The sequence below is a fragment of the Brienomyrus brachyistius genome, chromosome 17, assembly GCF_023856365.1.
Source record: "Brienomyrus brachyistius isolate T26 chromosome 17, BBRACH_0.4, whole genome shotgun sequence".
In the NCBI taxonomy this organism is placed as follows: domain Eukaryota; kingdom Metazoa; phylum Chordata; class Actinopteri; order Osteoglossiformes; family Mormyridae; genus Brienomyrus; species Brienomyrus brachyistius.
Window position 1 is genome coordinate 23037878 of NC_064549.1, and position 22844 is coordinate 23060721.

A 22844-nucleotide genomic window follows, 5' to 3' on the forward strand; every position below is an offset into this window, starting at 1 on the left:
GTGGAAAAAGCCCATCGTTGAGCAAAGTGGATGCCCACAGTGTCTGAGACCCGTCAGGGCGACGCCAAGACCTGAGTCAGTCCATCGCGTCACTCAGTTTGGAAAGAGGGACTCGACGGAACCAATTTCTCTGACAGATTATTTTATTTTGCATTTTTCAAAGTTTCTTACATTGTGACAGCATATGTATATTGGAGAAGAAGAACACGCACGTTTATCTTAATTTAGAGAGTGGCTTAAATGAGCGGGCCGTCAGAATCTCGTCAGAATCAATCTGCCCGCGTTCATTCAGCACCTCGATCACGGCACTTGGGGGGAAAAAGCAGCACAGAACAGCTCTGGCTTTCAATCATCAAAAAAAAAAAAACAATCAGTTTCAAAAGCACGCTTCGTTTTCTTCTTTCATTCTTGGGGTGGGTGAGCATGACAGATGTTTGTTCTGGCGGGATGTGGACGCCCAAGAGGAGGTCCTGCTGAATGGTTCCCACATGCCTGAGGCCTGTTCGGTACCAGGCGAGCCGGTTCCTCCCGACAGTGTCTGATGCGTGACTCAGTGGCGAGTCTGACCTGATCGGCTGCCTTTGCTCTGACCAAAGCTTTGGGGGGGTCTAGCTGTAGCCATGACATGGGGGGGGGTATCCTGATGTGCAGTGGATCAGACCGTTAATCTCACTAATTAGTCTGAACCCGAACCTTCACCCATTAATCTCACTAAGCCTAATCTGCCCAGGATTGCAGCCTCAACGATGGAACGGAATCCAGAGGGTGTCGCCTCTGAGAGCCCCCCCCCCCACGCCTGCCCCCCTTTCCAGCTGGTATTTGGGAGCATTGTCGAGGGGCAGCCAGTCACAGCTGGTTTCGGTGTCCCTCCTCTTGACATTTTCCCCAGCACCAGTCTCTTAAAAACCTGCAGCAAATCCACTCTTCTGTGAAAAGCAGATGGCATCCCGCTGGGAAGGCATCCAGCATGCTCACTCGCGCTTCCGATAGGCGGCGTAGAGCGGGTTCCACAGGCCTGCTGTGAACACCGGTCGGGGGGGATCCCCACCCTCTGAGGGGTGGGCCAGATGTGCTTTTCACGGGCCAGGGCGATCAATGAGACGGCATGGAGGATCGCCGACAACCTGATAGGGAGAACCAGCTGTACAGATATACAGTGAAGAATGACCCCGGGCAGGCGGGGGACTGTGCCACTGTGCATCCACGTGTCTCGTTGCTGGGGCCAGTCTGCCATCACTCATTTCCAGTGTCCTAATTACTCATCTGCACATTAACAACAAATGGGCTGCAGTGAAACCTAAATATGCAGATCTGCCCAGCGAAGCACGGCGATGATGCGCTTTTTAATGATTTCATGTGTTTACATCAAGCAGGAGAATCGTAACCCTAAAAAAACACCTCATCTATTTGCAGATGGCGGCTCGTAGCTGAATTACCTCATCGACTGGGCTGAAAGAGTGACAGATGATGGAGGCAGTACAGGGGAATGTGACGGTGACAGGACGTGCAGTGCAGGGCTGTGTTTCCGGAGGGTGTGACAGTGACAGTGTGCTAATGAGCACGTGCGTCTGCCGCCGAGTGCAGCCACGCACATGCTAACACAGATGATGCAATAAAATTAACACACTTACATCTCTCCCAGAGTTAATTAATGGATTTTAAAAGGGTCATTAAAAACTTAATAGACATCACTACAAAACAGGGTTATGAAAATCCATTCAAAGTTGGAAAAATAATGCAACATGTATGCACAGAACAGTGCAGAGATTGCAGACGACCCTGTCGCATTCCCGTCACGTTCCTGAGGATAGCGTAAACCACCCCCATCGAAACCCATTGTCCTCGTCGTGCTGCATTCCCACTGCGGGCCACAGGTGGCAACGATGAGGCGCCCCCGGGGACTCCACAGGGCCAATAAGCTTGTTAATAACCTTTGGTTTCATTAAGGCCCATTATGGCGCGTGATTAAAATCCATTACTGCTGCCACAGGGACAGCGGGAGGCCACCGTTGAAGGAAGGTGACCTTATCACCACCATCATCACTATCATCATCCCTGAGGCTGATCCCCGCCCAAGAATGATTGTGCCTATTACAGCAGATAGGGGGCGCTGTGCATGTGATTGGCCTGCCTGCCTGCTACAGGAGCAGATAAAAGGCTTCAAATCCGGACGTCCATGCACTCGCCCAGTCCTTCAGAATAATCCCAGGCAGCGTCTCTCTGCTAAAGTATTTATTGGGTCCTTCCCGTCTAAGGGAGTCGTGCTTTAACATAATACTGATGAATTATTGTCAGCCAACTAGTCCAGTGACACTGAACTGTATTGCTAAGTGTAAAGGGGAACCGAATCCCACCCCCAGCCCCTCATAAGCCAAAACTCATCACGAATTCCATTTCCAACAATTCAGACGCTTGAATAATCCAGAAAGGTCAGGGGATGAATACATTAGCGTCCGCTGCCGTGGGGCCCTGCTCGTCAAGCCCCCATGTGGATGTGTGGTACGAATCTTGCGCGGATGCAAGATTAAACCATAAGCATCAGCAAGTTGCAGAAAGACAGCGTTTTTCTGGGAGCACTGGTGCTGGGAAGACTGCTGCTCAGGCAGCCAGCAGGGGTCTGTCGTTTAAACACTCTGTAAGACAAACAAGCTAGCCGAGGAGACAAACACTACAGCCGCCTTAGCGGGTGAGACTGCATGAAACATCACATGAGCAGCTGTCTGGGAAATGGCACAGAAAAGCTTTTACAGTGATACTATTTAAGGTAGTTTGCAGTTCCTTCTGCAGTAAATTTACAAAGTCAATCGGGTGAAGAGTATCTGGACCATACAAACTGGAAATGAGGGGTCCCACAAATGACGATGGGCAGGAGAGAAGAAAGGGAAGGAGAGGTGGAGAGAGAAGGGGAGACGAGGGATTGGGGAGAGAGAAAGAAGGGGCAAACAATGGGGAAAGGGAAGGATAGAGAGAGGCAGAGAAGAGGAGAAAAAGGAACTGAATGAGGGAGAGAGGGAGGGAGGCAGAAAGAGGCAGAGCTACGGTGCGGAGACGCAGGTGGGAGATGTGAGGGGAGCTTCCTGGCGTGTGTGTGTGTGTGTGTGTGTGTGTGTGTGTGCGTGTGTGTGCGTGTGTGTGAGTGTGTGTGTGTGTGCGTGTGTGTGTGTGTGTGTGTGTGTGTGTGTGTGCGTGTGTGTGAGTGTGTGTGTGTGTGTGTGTGTGTGTGTGTGTGTGTGTGCGTGTGTGTGAGTGTGTGTGTGTGTGTGTGTGTGTGTGTGTGCGTGTGTGTGCGTGTGTGTGTGTGTGTGTGTGTGTGTGCGTGTGTGTGCGTGTGTGTGTGTGTGTGTGTGTGCGTGCGTGCGTGTGTGTGAGTGTGTGTGTGTGTGCGTGTGTGTGCGTGTGTGTGTGTGTGTGTGTGTGTGTGTGCGTGTGTGTGAGTGTGTGTGTGTGTGTGTGTGTGCGTGTGTGTGCGTGTGTGTGCGCGCACGCAAGCCTGCGCTTCGTCCATTACGGCCGGACTATTTATAGCACTACAATGAATCATGGGAATTATTCAAATCAGCCTGGAGACAATCGTTTTTACGGTGACTGAAAAATTAACCTCTGCTAAGCATCAAGATCATTCAAAATGAAGCACGGCCAGCGATTGTGAGATCTCTCACACAGCAGAGACTAATTATGAAATATTAAGGGACATCATTTATTAGGAAAGGGAACAAACAGGAAGCCTGGCTTTGTCCCTCTACACCTCAGCAATGTGGGGAAAATGCAATAAAAAAAAACATACAATGACAACAGAAGCAGAAGTGAAAGGCATTTTTCCAGCAGCCACCAATGAGGGGAAGCCGTAACGAAGGACAGGGACGGGGCAAGACGTCCCAGCAGATGACAGGCCGACGCAGAGCTGACCGCTGTGTTTTGGGCAGAATATCAAGGTGGTCGAACAGCAGTGGATGCCTCAGGAAGGTTGGGTCACCGTGAAGGACAAGAGAGGTCACCAGGCTCTAGGATGAACGTGGCAGGGAGGGGAGGAATTACAGTTCACGAAGTACAGGGAAATTGACAGTAGGGGGCGACACCTGTCAATCTACACAGGGCAGAGCTCGTTTACCAGGGAAGGCAGCCGTCTTCAGATAGGCTGAAGTCAGGAGACACGTTTACCCCCCCCCCCCCCCCATCGCTCCTTGACTCTTCTTCCGGCCAGATAATGTGCCAGGTGCCTGAATGCTGGCTCTGCGCGCTCCAATAATTGCACAACAAGCCCGGCGCCATGCCATCCTGATCTGGCACAGCAGGACGCAAACTCTTACGTTGTAATTTAGGTGCGTTTGCCTTGTGGTGTCATGAGCTGCAGGTGCTCCTCAGGCGTCAGAGCCAAGCGGCGGGTTATGCAAGACACTCATGTGCGTCGGCCGCCGTGGCGAGACACAGATCCGCTGCCGGGGCTCAAAGCCCCGCCCCTGGAGGTATCGTGGCACTGCAGGGGCATGCAGGTCGGGCAAGGGAGGACCGGGGCACCCCCAAGAATGAAAAGCCGGGTCGCCGACCGGCACCATAACGTCCAATCGTACATCCTTCCGGAGCATCCTGAGTAGCTAAGAATCAGTGGTAGGTGGTGCGCTTCTCCAACAAGGCTGCGGGTCTCCGGTTAGTAAGACATACTAAATAAATTCTACATCTTTCCTGCTTTCCTCGAGGCTGATCCACGGTTCAGGAATGACAAACGGTTCGCACTGTCCTCTTTCTGCTCACGCACGCTTTACATCACGCAGCCAATCTCATAACACACGCGGCTCACATTCCGCAGCTGTGCTGGATGAAATGCCCCCCCCCCCCCGCCCCACCCGAGGCTGTTTACACTGGCTTGTGAGGGAATTTCAACAAACCCGCACAGCTAACGAGTTATATCACTAGAAAGCATAAAAGGGAGAGGATTTAGAGGAAGGGGACAGAACATCAGGCTACGAGTGTCGCACGGAGGCACGGAATTCACCTGAGGGAGGGCGGGGTCACACCGAAGGAGCCCCCCCAGAATCCTGAGCGAAAATCAGGATTCATTTTCACTTACAGTTTTGAAAATGACCAGCTGGGGTGAGATTTGGGGAACTTTAGCGGGACGGATTCATTAAGGGGAAACATTTTCAATGTACAAGAGGGGGATTTGGATGAACATGGGGTCACGTGATACAGATGCAGATATAATATGGGGAGGGGCCATTCTGGGCGCACCCCCCCACATGCCTGTGGGGGTTCTCACAGCGGTGCCTCATCTGCCGGAACAAGCGCCAAACCCTCCAACACACAGGCCATGTGACACCCCCCAGACACCCCCCCGAGCAGCCAGCTGGGGTCTCTGGTGACACGCAGCACGTGGGGGGGGGATAAGGAGGTGGAGGAGAGGTGCCCCTGATGGGCTCTGGGCGGCCCCATGAGGGAGCTACTGTATCAGGGTTGGGGGGGGGCGAATTTCAGCAACATGCAAGGGGGCGGGGGGGGGGGGCTCAACCTGCACTCTGAAAACCCAGTAAATAATGAGCGTTAGTCTTTCGCATTTTAATCAGACGTCGAGATTAAAACATAGCATGACTGTAACAAGGCAAAGAGGGTTTGCATGCGCTCTGTAACCTTTCGATATATCAGAGATTTAATCACACTGTAAAACTTTTTATTGCTACTGTTCTTCCTGATTTTTTCCCCCAGCTTTGTTCATCCACTGCATCCTTTGGAAAACAGAGTTAATGTGAAACAAACAGCAGGGCATTTAAACACCTGGGGCCTGGTGGTTGTTTGTTCAATACCCAGGAAGGTCACCGTGGAACACGGGTCACCAAAGTGACAAAAGATCAGACCCACCGAGGGACCCGTAATGTGACGGAGACCCGCAGGGAGGTGTCAGAGAACATGTCCCCCCCCCCCCCACGTGAAGAGAGCAACCCCCAACCATCAGTGCATTTTAAACCACAGTGCATGGTGAAAAGGGCGCAGTTCACCTCCCCCGCACACTCCGAGTAACGTAACCACGGATTATTTACATAGACACAGAAACATCAACCCGCTGGGGATCCGGTAACATCCATCCTTCCGCATCCTTTCACTCGACTGATCGATCACAAATTAAGCCAATTAAATAGCGAAGAGGGCTGATGCCGGGGCTGCCTGCGGTGCTGTTCCCACTAATCTGCGGCACGGCCGCAGGCCGCTCTTCCCTCTGCTGTACGGCCTCATCTGTGACCAGCAGCTGCCAAAACTTGCGTCTTTAAGGAATTACAGTGAATTGCTTTTACGGCTCTCGGGGCTTCCCAGCGTGCACCGTGGGGGTGTCCGAAGCGCATGGAGCACACGAAGACATCAGCGGGGCCCCTGCGGCGCGTTCAAATGCTACCGCTGCCGGACGGTGACCCGCGGCTGCCAGGCGGCGACCCAGGTTGACCGCGGTCACACGTCCATGGCCTCCACGCACAGCAGATTCTGCTGACGTTTACGGATATAATCTGAAGTTACTGTGCAGCCCGTATTATTAAACACTGCACATACCTGCAGAGCAGCTGAAGCAGCAGAACGCTGCCTACAAGCTAATGAAATCACGCCCTGTTTTCCTTAGTGGCTGACTTCCCGAGAAAAACAGCTTGTTACGAAATCACCCGAGACCAAACATGCAGATGTTTGACCTTACTACTGTGACTGATAAACCCTCACAGCTCCGACGCTACAGTAGTGCTGTCGTGTATCCCAGACGACTGTAATATCACAAAGTGCCCCAAGCACTACAGCACAGAGCAGATACATTGCACTGAGGTTCGTGAGGTAGCCCCCTCCCTTCCACACCCACACTCAGCGCTGTACCGTCCCGTCTGGGGGAATTCTCAAACTCAGTGCAGTCAGGAAACTCAAGGTACCAACCTTGAGGAGCAAAACAAACAGGAAGTATAATCTTTCTGCTTCACTGGGCAGGCTCTCACATCACACACTCGCCCCGAGGAACAGGGCTCCAGGACACTGGTTCATCATGGGATATGGCTCACTGCTCTCAGATGGCAAGGTTATGTATATTAAAAGAAAACAATCATTGAAATAACCTTAAGAATTACTTCCAGGGGTGCAAAGGCCCAGCCCCTCCCTAAACACCAGACCGGAGGCTGGCGCGCACACACCTGACTGCCAGACCTACCGCATTCCACCCATTAAGGATGAATGCAGAAGCACGACACACACCGTTTCACGTGATTCTATGTCTTGATGACGAACTCTACGTTTTGCAATGCACTTCCTAAAAAATCCAGCTGGTTTTGGCACGGCCGTCTTCAGAGGCAAGAGTCCCAGGTCTGTTAGCCACCTGCGTGTGTCGGGGTCCGGCTGTCTGCGTCTGCACCCCAAAGCAACTGGGTCACATGCGCTCGGGGCAGACGCAGAAAACGGGAAAAACACGCCAAGTGGGCATATGTCCTAGAAATGCCGTATTTTGTTTTTCCCAGCGTTAAAAATAAGCAGAAAGAGGATATTCCTGAAAGCCCCCGCACTCATCTTAGTCATCTAACGACGAAATCGCGCTGGGCATTTTTCACTTTAGTCTGACAGCCCCGGCTTCGTAGGGATACACATTTCAGTTTGTCTGGACGCAAAACGATTTAGGTCCCGGTGAAAGAGGAACCATCACTGGATAGACAGCGCCTGCATGTGCGTGTGAGACCGCGCCGCAGTTCATATGGAAGCGTAATTCAATAAGCGCTGTCTTCCCAGTGAAAAGGCAAGTTTGCGCTAAGAGAAAAATGTCACTCGGGGGTGTACTAAATCGGCAAAAACCGCCGATTACAGTTCTGAATTCAGAGACACTGTTTTCCCAAAGACATTTATCAACGAATACATAAGAGTGCCTATTACGGGAGTGGGATATTAGAAAATTACTACTTGACTTTCCAGTGAATGGTGACACGTGAGATGTGATTGTCTTGCTCGGCAGATACTCATTGCATTCCGACAGATTGTACCGAGCTGAAGCGATTTTCGCTGAGATATTTTACGGGGACCAAGGCGACCCCGGTTCGGGCTACTTGTTTGCGGGGACACGATGCAAGATCAAAAACAAAATGAAAAGACTATGAGGGCAAGTCTTTCCTAAAAAGAATTAAAAAAAACAAATATATTTCTATATTACCTTTCGTTTCTTTCGCCATGCCGTCTCGCCCTTCTTCCCTTTGCCGACAATAAGGTTAGGAGACGCGTCTCCTGCTGCGTGTTTCGCGTGCGGTCCTGCCGGCGGAGGCACCCCTTCCACCTCCTCGGACCCGAGCCTCGGAGCCCGCCGTACCGCAACGCTGGAGCCGTTAAGGAGCACCGCGGCAGAGGGTCTCCTCCTTGAAGGAACTACGCAGCTCTAACGGTGGGGGATACGGAGGCAGCGGAGCCGCTGCTTGCCTGGAGCTACGGACACACTTTACGCATTTGTGTCTTTGCGGTCCGTAAGACTTCAGACCTGCCCCCTTTCTACTGTATTGTATTAATAATAAACACACATACACACACACACACTTTTTTATTGAGGCAGTGTTTGACTGCCCCAAGCGGTGCACTTGGGTACTACTTAAAGGCTGCATTTTCTTCGACCTGTCATTTATGCTAGTTTTAGTATGAGGATGGTGTCTCCGCAAATATCTCCGCAACATCCGTATTATATGTTATTACCAGTGTATCTGTAGGCTTGTGCGTCGCACGAAAACTATTAATTATAATTGCGAAGGCACAAAAAGCAGGGCAATTACCGGGATTTTGAAAGCACCCCAATTATGCGTTAAAACAATTTCTCTGTGCACACAGAGCTGAGCATGGACTCGCAGATAAATAATTGAAGCACAGTTTAATTTTCTAGCTGCGCGGAATAGCTTTAAGACAACGTGAGTTTCAACGTGAAACCCACTGAACTGCAATATTCTACACATTATAAACCAAACGCTCTTATGTTTTAGTAAATCAATTTTGCACAACCCACAAATTCAGGAATTTTAACTTGATTTCTTGTTGCCTCGGCGACATAAATGGAAGATCTGACGCACATAGTATCTTCAGAAATAATTATTTTTTGCGTACTAAGTGCACTACTACCATATAGCCCAGTCATGACGAATAACACACACACACATACACACACAGTGGGCTCTCACTGCGTATAAGGACAGCGATATACCTTTGTACTAAAGCTGTAAACCGGCCCTGCAATGGGAACAGTTGTGCATATACTGACAGGTCGGAGAAGATACGCAGGAAGATTTTTAGTTAACCGCAAGACTCCGTGCAGAAAAGGTCTCTACGGCTGACTGCCGTTCATTTCAAACCGTCTTATTGCTCTGACGTTAACTGCTCTTTATCGCTCGCAAATCATTTCCCTATTAGACCGGCAAAATCCTCGAAACCTTTACTGAAGGCTCAGACTCAGTCAAAATGGATTGAGTCGTCAAAGAGGACTCATTATAAAATTTTCTGAATTAAAAAGTGCACTAAAGAAGGATGATAAACGTAAGGTGACAGTGGAAAAAAATGTCAAATGTCCAACCCTGATCCCCAAAGGCTTTCAGGTTTTAGACAATCACCACCTGATTAGCATCTAACACAGGTTGCTAAATTAATGATTAGGAGTAAATCTTGAGGATAGCTTCTGCACACCTAGTGCTGTGTTGGATTCTCCTACACCAGCATAGGACGCAAAAAATGTTCCCCAAGAGCTGGATGGACAAACACAGTCCTACAGGCCAAAATCTGTACCCACAGCACAACAACACTATTGGTAAGGGGTTTCCCACCGTGTTCCTGAAGGGATGCAGGTTTTAAAGTGGTCAGGAACTTTAACCCAAAGGCACATCTTCTGACCCCTTGGTCCTCCATGAAAGATGAATCGTCACCGTTGTTTAAAAATAAATAAATAAATAAAATAATAAATAAATCAGTGACTGTCACCCAAGATTAGGTCACTTACTAACCAGTCAATAATGTCAATTGACAATTAGAAGGTGCTGTTAAGGTCTTGCGAGGACTTGCCTGATGATTGCATGGAGCGTCTCAGCTGGGCAGGTTATGTCCATAGCCGATTACCATAGTTCAAAGTCACTTTGGAAGCGAGTGATGGGTGTTTTGGTTGACGATGGAGTTTCAGAAAAGGTTAGAAATGACAGCGTGACCAAACTCTGGGGTTCCCTGTCCTAGACGTTAAGGTGGCTTCTGCGTCTCAAAGGAGAATGACCAAGAGCAGCAGGAGCGGCCCACCTGCCAGCGACCCCAAACCACGCCGCCTCTTTGACTGGCTGGGAATTCTGACCCGTTTGAAACCATGTGCTTATTCGACTGTTTATAAGAAAAAATTAAATACTCTAGTCACCCTCAGATGTAATAAGGGGTCAGAGGTGGACAGACTGTACATTAGGCGTGTGGGGTGCCCTGCGGAGAGGTCGGCGACTTTCCAGCACGTCATAAATCAACCTGAAACCACCTGTGGTTCTGGAATGTATCTGGCTCTTAATTGGGCATAATTAGAATGAGCACCTGTTCGAGACGATTAACATATAAAACAAGCTGGCTTGGGACACTCCGGAGGCCGGTCTGGTGGCGTTGACAGTATGAGACGTGAAAGCCATGCCAGGATTACGGCATGCTGTCAGTCACAGGCAGCTTCCAGGCACTTCTGATTGGTCACGTTATCGCTCGTCGAAGGGGTGACAGAACATGGAAAGCGAGACCCTCTGCTGGTATAGGACCTGCATGTAAACCTGTCTGTGATGCTGCAGGATTATCTGATTGGCCACTGTTTGTGAGGAGGGTTTTTTACTGGCTGAGAGAAAACGTTGATACCTGACACAGTGTTTTCCCATGGGTCAAACACACAGTCGGCTCTCTGTGCCTGCCAATGATGTTCTAGTGTGAGACTCTGGTGAGATCACCAGCATTACGGTCCTGCTTCTGAGGGCGGCTGCAGTACTCTCGGATGGCCATCCAGAGCCAAATCGACCCCCTGCAGGGTTAAGGTGGCTGGTATCACCCCAGCCAGACACATCGCATTGGATTTTTTGCACATCTAGCATAACCTCACTCATTAGGTGCCGCTCACACAAGCGCTGCCCTGGAAAGCCCGGTCCTCGTTCCCCCAACCCCCAGGGACCCAGCATTGTCATTCTACTGAGAGTGCCGGGGGGGGGGGGGGAGGGAGATGCTTTGATTAATCTTCACAACCTCACTGGCAGGATCCAAGAGGAGATGGGTTCCTTTGAGATTCTCTCATTACAGTAATTTAATCCCAGCTCATGACAGCCTGACGGCACACCCTGCCACCCCCAGGACGCCAACATGCTATGGAGGCATCTCTTCATCAGAAAACATGACGAACACCAACATTACTCACAATCTTGAAAGATACTAAATTTATTCGACAACTATGTAGCAATCTTTTGTATATAATAAATATGATGCATAATAAACACTGAAAATGCAGAGCAAATAAAAACACAGTGTTTGGATGCTGGCTGCTTTATACCCCAACACTGTCACCATATGTGCTGAAAGACACACTGCACTGAGGACCAGGAGCCGGCCAGCTCGTGAGAGCGGCGTGGCACGGACTGGTCTCCAACGCGGGCCCCGCACAGGCCCCCAACATGGGCCCCCGCACCCTCTCAGCTTGCCCTGAAGCTCAGCCATGCTGCAGGAACTCAGAGGTGAACATCGCCTCTGCGTATTCCTCGCAGGCATCCTGGAACTCCCCCGCCACCTCTGTCAGGGCCTCGTCCAGCAGCTCGTCTGCCAGGCTGGGGGGGGGGGGTACAAGGGGGGCAGACTGCTTAATACCCAGCAAGCTGATCAGTTGACCGATTCACACCTCAAACAGCAAAACACTACTACAAAAAGGTCTTTTAAAACTGGCAGCCTTAGCTGTATTTTAAAGTGTAAAACTGCATTCAGTAAACATAAAATAATGTTTGAAGGGCCAGTGGTCCCACAGCAGAGCGTTTCCATGCCAACAGCAGGTAAACAAAGACATCAAAATGCAGGGAGACTAATATAATTAAACCTGGTCCCATTGTCATGTCAGAGGCGGGGTCTGCCTGCCGGCAAGTGCGATCGCCACGGAGACGCTAGCGCCCAAGCCAAGCCGAGCTCATACCTGTCAGCGAGGGCCCAGGGGTCAAAGCTGCCCACGGCCTCGTGCGACACCAACCGCAGGTACGCTTCATGCCGCTCCCAGTACCCGAGGAGGCTCCTCTGGGCGGCAGGCGGAAGGAAGAGCACTGCGGCAGCCCCAGTGCGGGAGGGCCACGTTTCAGCTGGGGGGTCATCTGTGACAGAGGGCTCCGGCAGGGGGCTGGAGAGGGCAAAACAAGGGGCAGATACAGCAAGGAGTGTTTGGCATGCAGAGGGTTAGAAAGCGGCTCTATCCCCGCGTGTGTGTGTGTGTGTGTGTGTGTGTGTGTCAGCCCTAACCCTGTGACAGCCTTAAGTCCTGTTTACCTCCATCACCATGCACAGCTGAACCAACGGATAAGAGGATCGAGGCTGAGGCCACATCTTTGCTCTGCTGGGGGGGGGGGGGGGGGGGGGGGGGGGGGGGGGGTGGAAAGTGGGTCTACCTAGGAGCCATACGTGTGTGCTGCTGTCTCTGCCCCCCCCCCACAGCACCTCCAATCTCTCTGGTTAAATTTAGCACAGTGGCAGCGTGGGCGGCACAGAGCCGGCCCCCCCCCCCAGTCCGTCCGTGTGCGGTCAGTAGCAACCGTGCCATTCCATCACGCCTGAGGGCACGGCTCCCTGCTCCCCGGCAACAGGAGGAGTGACATCACACTCCAGTGTCCGTCAGTTCCTCAGGAACACCGGCCGACTCGCTCACACGCTCGGTTATGTGCTCCTCGCTCGCCATGAGGACGCAGGCTTGTCCGGGCCGGCAATCTGAACGATAACATCAGCGGCGACGGAAATGAAACCCTCGCCACCCCCGAACCAAGCGCGACGGGGTCACGGCGAGAGGAAAACGGGATTGGCTCCTATCAGTACAGGGATGAGAGATAAGGAGAGGATCACCTGCGTTACTCAGGATGCCTGGTGAACCGGGAAAAACAGCAGAGGAGAAATAAAGCGCTCTCTACGAGAAGAAAGGGAAAGTCTCCGGCAGGTGAAACAAAACAAGGCAGCAAAAATAAACAAAGCGATCAGAGCACAATGATTTCAGTCTGAAAGAGAAAAGTCAGCGTTGAAGGCCACAGGTGGCAAATCAAGAGCAAGAGCAAATCATTTGGAAGTGGAGGGTTGGGGGTCTGGTTACAGCGAAATTGCTCGGCGTCTGAGAACTGGGCAGAGATCCATGAAACGACAATATAGATGGATAGAGAGTGAAAGTGCAAGGTTATAACTTCACGCCGTAAGTAACACCCACAGGAGTGTTCATTGCCAGGCAGGGGAGTGGAGAGGGCAGCCCTCACTGGCCAGGGCTCCCAGGCTGCTGGGTACAGGACTGACGAACAAATGATCTCACACAGAGATTGTGCTTCACTCATTTTTCTGGTCGAGGCAGAGATTTAAACCGATCAAGTGGTGGTGGACTTCTGATACAGAAACCAGAGAAGAAAGGAGAGAGTACTGTGGGCGGGCGGGCAGGTAGGAAGGTGAGACCAGAGGCAGGCAGGAAGGTAGGACCAGAGGCAGGCAGGAAGGTAGGACCAGAGGCAGGTAGGACTAGAGGCAGCACCAGAGGCGGGACCAAAAGCCACCCCAGGAGACACACTGGGGCTGGGGAGCTGGAACGTGGCATAAGACTGGACGTTAAGAGCAGAGGCTCATATTTCAGTCAACTGTGAGGCTGCCTGATTCAGTAAGCAATCAGGTGAACCTTCAGGTAGTGCTGTTATCAGTGGGGGTGGGAAGAGGGAGGAGTGGCTTATGGACCCACCCACACCTCACCATGCAGTTCCAGACCCCGAGGAGCACTATGCTGGCTGTTAGGTCTGCCTCTAGCTACAAGTGCAGGCGAGAGATGTGCACAGGCACGGACACATGGTGACCCCCCCCCCTCCCCAAACTGTGGGGTGTCCCCAGCCTGAGGAGAAGGTGACAAACAGCAATGACAGTGTCTAGACAACACTGAGGAACCAAGCCCAGTAAGCAGCTGTTGTACTCAATATCCACAGCCTTAATCATCGTTTTCCATCAGCGGGGGGTGGGCTGGGGTGGGGGACGATGACAAAATAAATAAATAAAACCACACATCAGAGCCAGAATGCCCTCTATTGGACAGCCTGCATTACTATTCTGACATGTCGCAGGCTAGCGAGCTCACCAAGCACATTTTAGGGAGTCTGCTGCAGGCAGGTGGGGGGTGCAGGCTATTTCAGTGTCACCGGCAGAGCTCTCCCCCACCCGGGCTGCTGTCACCTCTCTGCATCCGGGGCCTGATCGCAGCGACGCTGTGCTTATAGCAGACAGGATTCCCCGTGCAGCCACCGCTCAAAGCTCAGCGGCAAAGCCGCGCCCTCGCAAAGATCAGTCTGCATGAGGGTATAACGAGACTCCAATAACCCACAAGCAAACAGACGGGAAAGACGGAACTAACTATTAATTACAAGAATTTCCAGGTCATTAACCAAAACTGATGACCCGCGTCTTTGTGTGAAGTGGGAAAAGGCTCCCAGGCACCCGTTGGGCGACATGTAGGGGTCACAGGTCACGCCGCCTTCAGTTTATAACGAGACTCGCCTGACAGATCCCAAGAATAGACTTGCCTTCACAGGACGCCTGTACACACACATACCAGGCTGAGGGAAGATGCCTCATGTGGCACGGGTTTTCACAGGGAATGGCAACATCGTGGATGCCTATCGCCACATATTGCCATACTGCACCGGCATGAGGATGAGCTCACAGCAGCATGGTGCAGTTTAACAGTAAGCGCCATGTCCGTCAGCAGCAGACTAGGAGATAATTGGGTAAAGAGGAACACGGTAACAGCAGCTCAGCCAGCAGAAGGCCCTCAGTGAGCTCCGTGCGGCTGCGGATGTGCTCAGCGCCGGGCTCTTCGGACCCCACCATACCAGAGCTGCTGGGAATCAGTACTGGCTGATCGACTCGCTCCACACACGGAGACTGGCTGAGCGCTGGGAGGCCACAGCCTATCACACGCTCGCATTCCCTAGATTTCCAGTCAATCGAAGTCCCGTGCTAATTGGCTGCGGGTCGATTGCGCCGCGTTGGCCGTCTGATTAATACCCTGCATGCAGGGTGCCACTGAGGGGGGTGCCACATGTCTGGCGTGGACTATGGCACTTGGAGGAACAGGCAGTCAGTTCTGTTAAGGGGGGAGGGTGGCGAGGTGGAGGGGTACGGGGGGTACAGGGGGAACAGCATCACGGAGTGCGCTTAACAGCTCTGCCCACTGCTTAACCCGGTCCCCCTTAATAACTGCGACTCCCCCCGGCCCTTCATCCTCCTCCAGCTTTCATTTCCCTCATTAGGCTGTGCGGGCAGAGGCCCGGACACGGAGGCGGACACAGGGGCCGGAGGTGTGGGAGCGGCGCCGCAAACGGACGTCATGTGGAGCTGGCAGGCAGCCCCCCAGCCGAGGGAACAAAAACATGCAAAAGCCCCCTCGTTTATTTTGGTCGCTGCTCTGGGCACCGACTGGAGGATAACAGGCCGTTGCTTTGGCGACCGCGTGTGGTCGGGCTTCGCAGAGCCCCATCCCAGGCGGCGTTTAATGAAGCAAACACATTATCTGATCACGGCGGCTTCCTGTGCACAGCCAAACGCCGGCGATCAGCAGCGTAGTGATGAGAGGCGGCTGGCCTGCTCGGCACACCCTCGTGGAGGTCGGGATCTCGCTATTTTCCGTTTCAGCGCGTTGGCTGTGCGCGCTTGTCTGCATGAGCCATAACCGACACGCAGCGGCAAGGCTTGCAGGGTTACAGCACAGCAGCACCATGGTAATATAAAGGTGGGAGGAAACGCCCAGCAGGACATGGGTTCAGAGCTCGTCGTGAGGTGGCTCGCCCAGTCTCTTTGATTAAAACCCGGCTGTGAGGACAGAGACAGACAGTCACACAGCTGGGAATGGAAAAAGCCCAAATAAGCTCGGAGTCAGACCCCGTGGGGCACTCACCTAGTCTCCACAGGCCTCCCCAGGAGGATGTCTGCTGTGGGCTGCTGTTTCAGGGCTGCCTTGGTGAGCCGGATGGGCTCAGGAGACTTAGGCCCTGAGCCAGAAGCCACCCTATGAGATGCTGAGGTCAAAAGAGAGGGAACTGATGATTGCAGAGAAACAACAGCGCTGCTGCCATCTAGAGGCCACAGAGTGCCACTACTAAAATTATACAATACTGCCATCTACAGGCCACTGTCACATAACAAACTGACCACAATGGCCCAGTCCCAAACTATACCCTCAACATTCCACCTTCATTATGAGTTACACTCACATGGAGGTGCCCTCACAGCAGGCTCTATGCACTAAAACTGAAGGGAATTTTTGCAAGAAAGATTTGATTCTGTTTTCTGTGTGCAAAGCATTGTGGGATATTGCAGTGGTAGGGTAGCTGCGTGAACTGAACTGAAGCTGCTGACTCGCTTCATGAGGGCATTATGGACCACTCCCCCTTAGCCCTTATTGCTTTGAGACACACTTCAATATGGGGACAGGTCTCAGGAATGCACAAATGAAGGAGTGTGTAGGGACCGGTTTGGGACTGGGCCAGTAAGTTTTATTTCGCAGACACCTACCCTGCTCACCTGCGTCCTGCTCCATCTCCCAGAGCCGAGAGTCAGAGTAGGAGACGTGTGTGAAACGACGGCGAACTGCTTCCTCGTCTCTCTGTGGGGCGGGGGGGGGGGGGATAGAGAGGGGCCAGGATGAGTGGGAGAGTACACATGGACGGACAGCCACAGACAGACAGCCGGATGCACAGACAGAGAGAGATGGACAGATAGAGACTGACAAATTGACGGACAACTCGTTAAATAGATGGACAAACAATCAGATAAACAGATGGACAGACAGACAAACTATCAGATAAATGGGTGGACAGACCAACAAAAGGTTAGATAGACAGATGGATGGATGGACGAACAAAAGGACGGCAATACAGAGCAGGCCGAGGCACCCTCACCTCCATCTCCTCCATCCTGATCAGCATGCTCTCCAGAGTGGGGGCCTGCAGCCGGCCCTCCGCTTCCCTCCCCAGCTCGACGGCCCACAGGACCTGTGCTGTATCCTCCAGCAGATCATCCAGTATGGCGTCACTCAGCAAGTCAGCACTCGTTGCGACCTGTAGGAGGCGACAAGGGCAGATTTCTTCAGAGAGAGTCCAGCAGTAGCCCCCCGGTCCTGCAAAAGGCCCCAGGACACTCACCTGTCCCACGGCCCGTTCAGATAGCAGCTGCTGTAGGGAGGTGCCCTGACTGCCCCCAGAACCACCATCCTGCTGTGGGACAGACATAGGCCGAGCTCAACCACTGAAACAATCGTGGGAATGTTACCAACTCCGTCTCTACCAATCAGCACAAGGATGTCAACAAATTGATCTACAGTTAACAACCACCCATATGTTTCCCTGCATTACAGCGACTCCCATTTTAATGTGTTCCTCTTTGCCTAAGGAATGTGAGAATGAAACCGTGTGAGTGTGTGTGTGGGGGGGATACTGATTGGTTGGTATTTTTCCAGTGAAAGCTGAGGGTCTCTGGACTGCACTGTGATAATGAGGTCACCATGACAGTGACAGTGAGTGGGCAGAGACTTACCACTGCAGCTCCACTGGGTGGCTGGGGTTTGCATGTCAGCTCGAGTTCTACGGTCTCAGCCTGACGAGCGGGAGATGGCACCTCTGCCCTGCAGGACACACACACACACACACACACACACACGCACGCACGCACAAGTTTGTATTCACATCTGCGTGGGGACTCTCCATTTATTTCTATGGGCATAACCCTAACCCCTACCCAGCCCTAACCTTAACCATAAGTAACCAAACAATATACAAGACCTTTGGCATTTTTAGTTTTTTGACTGCATCTCAAGTTTTTATAAAACTGAAGTTATCATTGTGAGGACTTAAAAAATTGTTCCCACAATGTCAAAATAACAGGTTTTCATCACATTGTGGGGACATTTTGGTCCCTAGAATGTAATATAAACATCACCACGCAGACAGACAGACAGACACATACACAGATACACACAAACAGAGACACAGACACGCAAAAAGTCACAGACAGACTGACACACATACACACACAGACAGGAACACAGACACACAGAGCTGCTGGCAAACCCAAACGCATGGGGGGCGGGGGAGGGGGGTACCTGCGCTTGCACTCAGCCTCCTCTGCGCTTAGTCGCTGTAGCTCCCGCAGTCTCCGCGTCGTCTCCCTGTCCAACAAGGCCTGCCTGTCCCGCAACAACAGCCACAAGCGGAGGTCATGACCAGAGACCACATGCATAACCCTCCACTCACATCACGTTCTGTGTAGTTACTCAGCGCAGAGTGATCTCTGGCCCTCACTCATATTGCAGGGCAGGGTGGGGGGCAGGCGGGGCCCAGGGACATAGGACACATACTGACCTGAGGGCTTCAGCCTGGGCCTGCCGCATCTCATTGGGGCCCAGGCCTGGCTCCTGCAGTGTGGCCCCCTCCTCCAGGACGACGCCCTGGCCCATGGGGCCCGAGGCGGCTGGGGACTCAGAGAAGAGGCAGCGAGGCTCCAGGGAATTCCTCACAGTCCTGGGGGGAAGCATGGGCATGTCAGCTAGAAAGTCCTCACAAAGACATCCCCACAATGAGTGTCTCTCACGACACCATGAAGAAGCACAAGGACTCAACATACCTGCGGGGGGGCGAGGCGTGGGGGGACGTGGGTATCCAGGGGATAGTGCCACCTTTCTGGGGAGGCTGGCTCACCTTCAGGCGGGACGACACGGTGGGTTGCTGAAAACCGCCGGTGCGGGACGGGCCGCTCTGCACACGGGAAATACACGCGTGCAAATTCAACCTGGACCAAAACTATAACCAGTGGGGAAAATGAATCCCCTGTTCGCACGAGGATAGCAGACTAACTGGAGTGATTAACAAGCTACCATCAGTCTGACACTCACTGCTTACCTGGCTCTTTTCGGGCAGGAGGACCCCCTTGGGGCGGGGGGGGGCCCGAGGCTCCTCCCCCTGCCCTGCCTGCTGTTCCCCAAGCCTCCCCACACGTATCAGCCTCTCCAGCCCTGCCTTGAGCACCTGCTGACGGACCGGGTTGGGGGGCTCGCCGTTTTGGAGTCGAGAGGCAGGCCCCTTCCTGTCTGATAAGAGGCACAGACGTGAGTCAAGATGGATACTTAAAGGGGGAACCTAAAGGGGGAGGGGTCCCAGAGTGAGAGACAGTAAAGCCAGGCTTCCAGAAGATTCCTGACAGACTTATGCAATCTGTATGGTGCTCAGGATAAGATATCCATAGGCACAAACCCTCCTGCAATGAAATCGCCATAAACACGGCAGGCCTGCTTAGGGGGAGCCACACACTCACCTCGCCGGGCCTTCCTCGGGACGGTGGGCTTGTGGGGCCGTCGGGGAGGTGAGCCGCTATGCCGTGAGGCGTTGGGTGCCATATGTCCACCTGGGCAGCTGCTGTTTCTCACCAGTTTCTCCTGCCTGCTGAGCGCCGAGTCCAGGACCTGTGTCAGCGTGGAGCACGACGGGACAGAGGGCACCCTGTCACACAGCTATATCTCCACTTGTATCGACAGACACGACACTATGCTTATCACTAATTAATAGTTAATACATTAAAGACTGAAGCAACTCGGAGCTCTGTGTGTCACTAGGTGCTTAACTGTCTGTTCATTAAACACGCATCCTTCTGACCTCGAGCTTCTGCAGAATGTCGATGGCGGTCTCAGGGACGGCTGAGCCCTGCCTTGCCTCAATCTTGGCAGAGCACAGAGACAGCTGGCGAATCAGCTGGCCCAGCTCCTTGTAATGGGTGGGCAGCCCGCTCTCCGATTGGTCCGAAAGCTGAGTGACGAAGGCCTGTATGGCTCGTACCGCCCCTCGGTGGGCGGCTGCCAGCCGGTCCATCGCTCTGGACTTTTAGACGGCAGGGAGGGGCAGGGTACCGGGGAAAAAAGGAGCCGAGTTACACATAAAATGATCAGCAGGTTGTCTTACTGTCTTACACCCTCGGGCCCACTAAGGGCATCTTAAGGCCCCCACCTGTCTCATTAGCATTTCCAACACAGACTACCTCATAATTCTGAGGGCCAAATGCCCCACCTAGGACCCCCCAGTATAATACAGCAGTCCCCATTTGTCAGGGGAGAATCGGCATGCAAATGAGACCCTCACTTTTTTTGAGTGCTTTATCTTCTGCGAACAAAGCTTTTCCAGATCCTCCTGTATCTCCTTTACCTGGGGATACAGGGGGGGGGGATTCAGTTCACACCATGAACATCTGAAGTAGGCTGGGAGGTCGGTGCAAAGTGGCAGACACACACACGAATGCACAGACAAACACACACACAAACGCATGTGTACACATACCCACATGTGGACCTAAACACAAAGACACACAAACACGCACACAAACACGCACACAAACGGACATGCGCACACACACCTGCTGCTTTAGCACGTAGATGATGCGAGCTGATCTCACGGCTTGCTCCTGCCTGCGGGTTTCCGCCCGGCGTGCATCTTCTGGCTCCACTTCCTCCTTTACCGCTACACCTACACTGACACCGCACACGCTCAGCTAGACAACACTATCCCATGTGACACACAGTTACAGTGGTTCCCATTTACTGCAACACCGAGGTGAACACAGAACATAAACGCACCCCTTCCCCGCAGAGTACCTCTGTCAAACAGCTGCTCGATCCTCTGTATGTAGGTGCTCAGCTCCTTCTGCAGTCTCCGGATCTCCCGGCTGAGCTGAGGTTCTCTGGACTGCAGGCCGGGGTCACGCGTTGGTGGAGACTGGCCAGGAGACAGCGGGATTTTCTGGGGGGTGTAGACCAGCACCCGAGTTCCAGACTGCGTCACCTTCTCCTTCAAGACGGCTGCTTTTTCCTTCCCCGTAGAGGCAGCCCCATCCTGCAGGTGGCACTGAGGCTTAGCCAGACACTTTTGGAGATAGACAGGGGGAAATTTGTGCAGGAATATCAGCTGAAACCCATATAAACCCAGGGGCATCAGGACTAGAACAGGCTTTATTTTCCCAGATATGTTACTGTGTAAATTTCCGAAATGTTGACAAAGCAGGAAAAATGTATCAATTAAGATACAAATCGTTTTATCTTGTAAAAACACACACGCAGCAGAACAGAAATACTGCAACCATGCATAGATTCCTAGAACTGTGTCACCTACACACTCCTGATCTATAAATAAGCATCAGCGGTAATAAGTTAAACAAGTTAGGGGTGCAAATCCTGCTTCTTCTCTGGGAGTGAGGAGTCTGCATGTTCTCCCACTGCCGGATTTTCCTCCAGGCATTCTGGTTACCTTTCACAGGTGTCTTTAAAGTGCCCCTGGGTGTATGTGGCCAGGTGACATAGCCCAGTCTGTGTCCTGCATCACCTGGGAGGCGCTGCAAGTCCCCCATGACCCAACCTGGATTAGAAATGGATGGGTGGATGATGCGAAATCGGCCTGCAATACCTGCTGGTGCTTAGGGCCATGGCAGCCCTCAGCCTGCTGCTCCGGCTGCCGCCACAGGGAGGCGCAGTGCGCGGGCTCCCGATGCAGACGCCGCAGGTCCCTCTTTGCCAGCCTGACAGCCGCCCGCAACCTCTCCTCAGAGAGCACAGAGAAGCGCAGGGATCCACTAGTGATGTCCCCCACATCCTGCTTTGGTGGAGCCAGCTTCTCTATCACGATGGGCGGTGGAGGGCCCGCCTGTGTAACACGGTTGAAAGCGCAGGCTGGGATAGATCTGTTAAACAGTAGCTGCACATAAAAGCCAGACACAACACTGTCAAAAAACACTTCTTGTCATTCAAAATAAACATTTTCTCCCATTTAAGGCATCAGAAGATGACCTTGTGTTATACATCAATAATTACAAATATTCCATTTCATTTTTGATTGTTTAATCTGCTGATAGACCGCAAACCCGTTCCTTTTTTGGTACCATTAAAGTTGTCATTGACTTTCTCACCGTCACTTCGTTCCTTCTCATTACATCCCAAAAAAAAAACAGAAAAAATCGACATGTCGGGGAAATTGGGTCTTACCTGCGTCTGAATTGGAGCGCCATTCCGACTCTGGGCAGAGCCTGAAGTGCCCCAGCGGCCCGGTTCCCGAAAGCTCGTCTGCCCTCCTTCCTGCAGCATCATCTTCTTCGTGCCGGTAACATACCTGCAGAGATAATACTAAATATGAAAATATCACTTCGAGATCTCGAAGCCTATATCTTAATAGACTAGTCAAAACAAATGCGCACTGTCACACCTACGTACAGCAGGTGTGTTTTAAGTTGATAATGTCATTATAAAAATAAACATTAAAAAACCGGGCTATTTAATAGCGAATTAAGAAAATGCTGCTGGTAACATCCTTATCCTATGACATCTAAATCCAAAACAATGAGATGCAGACAACCTGGTTCTCACAAAAAACCAGCAGCATTTCCTCAGATGTACCGGAAATCTACCAACAGGCTTTTGATAGGTAAATATTAGTCATATTCAATCAACAATAACTGTAACGAATGAATTAATTACGTCCAGTACCGTATCTGTATTTTGGAGCGATACTTCCGTCAGTTTAAAACGCCGCCATGACAACACAAAAGCGACGGACCGGAAGTGACGCAGTGAGGGACGGAAGCCGTGTGAGTCAAACTTG

The 22844-nt window shown here is 52.2% G+C and overlaps 2 protein-coding genes across 12 annotated transcripts in view; both read right to left on the reverse strand.

The window, feature by feature from the left end:
- Positions 1-8495, reverse strand: part of pitpnm3 (PITPNM family member 3) — a 46905-nt gene extending 38410 nt beyond the window's left edge. For 3 of the 4 annotated variants that reach the window (XR_007383009.1, XR_007383010.1, XM_048980259.1), the window contains exon 1: positions 8150-8494. Coding sequence is in view for 2 of the 4 variants with exons in the window: in XM_048980259.1 (XP_048836216.1) it covers positions 8150-8168 (19 nt within the window). In the remaining 2 variants the exon portion in view is untranslated. Of the gene's footprint in view, positions 1-8149 lie in introns of all 4 variants that reach the window. The other variant, XM_048980260.1, reaches the window with a different exon arrangement.
- A 2878-nt stretch (positions 8496-11373) lies between these two features.
- kiaa0753 (KIAA0753 ortholog) lies at positions 11374-22840 on the reverse strand. Of its 8 annotated transcripts, none has more exons than XM_048980267.1 (19): positions 22730-22840; positions 22232-22355; positions 21657-21930; positions 20852-21119; positions 20614-20723; positions 20343-20405; positions 19863-20084; positions 19525-19672; positions 19113-19300; positions 18838-18968; positions 18576-18734; positions 18317-18400; positions 17752-17839; positions 17361-17432; positions 17118-17276; positions 16732-16822; positions 16115-16235; positions 12137-12334; positions 11374-11780 (listed from the first exon to the last, which is right to left on the reverse strand). In XM_048980267.1, the coding sequence occupies exons 2-19, from the start codon at positions 22252-22254 to the stop codon at positions 11666-11668; spliced, it is 2514 nt and encodes an 837-aa protein (XP_048836224.1). In that variant the 5' UTR covers positions 22255-22355; positions 22730-22840; the 3' UTR covers positions 11374-11665. The 8 variants fall into 8 exon arrangements, with proteins under 8 accessions (XP_048836224.1, XP_048836222.1, XP_048836225.1 ...); XM_048980265.1 differs by having other exon boundaries at positions 21657-21944; XM_048980268.1 differs by having other exon boundaries at positions 22232-22369; positions 22730-22784.
- Positions 22841-22844: the final 4 nt, after the last annotated feature.

Excerpts from the sequence above, each read along its gene's own strand:
- kiaa0753 (XM_048980265.1), bottom strand. The coding sequence starts at position 22,333 with ATGATGCTGCAGGAAGGAGGGCAGACGAGCTTTCGGGAACCGGGCCGC. Across the intron at positions 21,945-22,231 it reads GCGCTCCAATTCAGACGCAG|CTACTGTTTAACAGATCTAT; the intron begins GTAAGACCCAAT and ends TTTTATGTGCAG. Across the intron at positions 12,335-16,114 it reads GGGAGGCCTGTGGAGACTAG|CCCCCTGCCGGAGCCCTCTG; the intron begins GTGAGTGCCCCA and ends TGCCCTCTCCAG.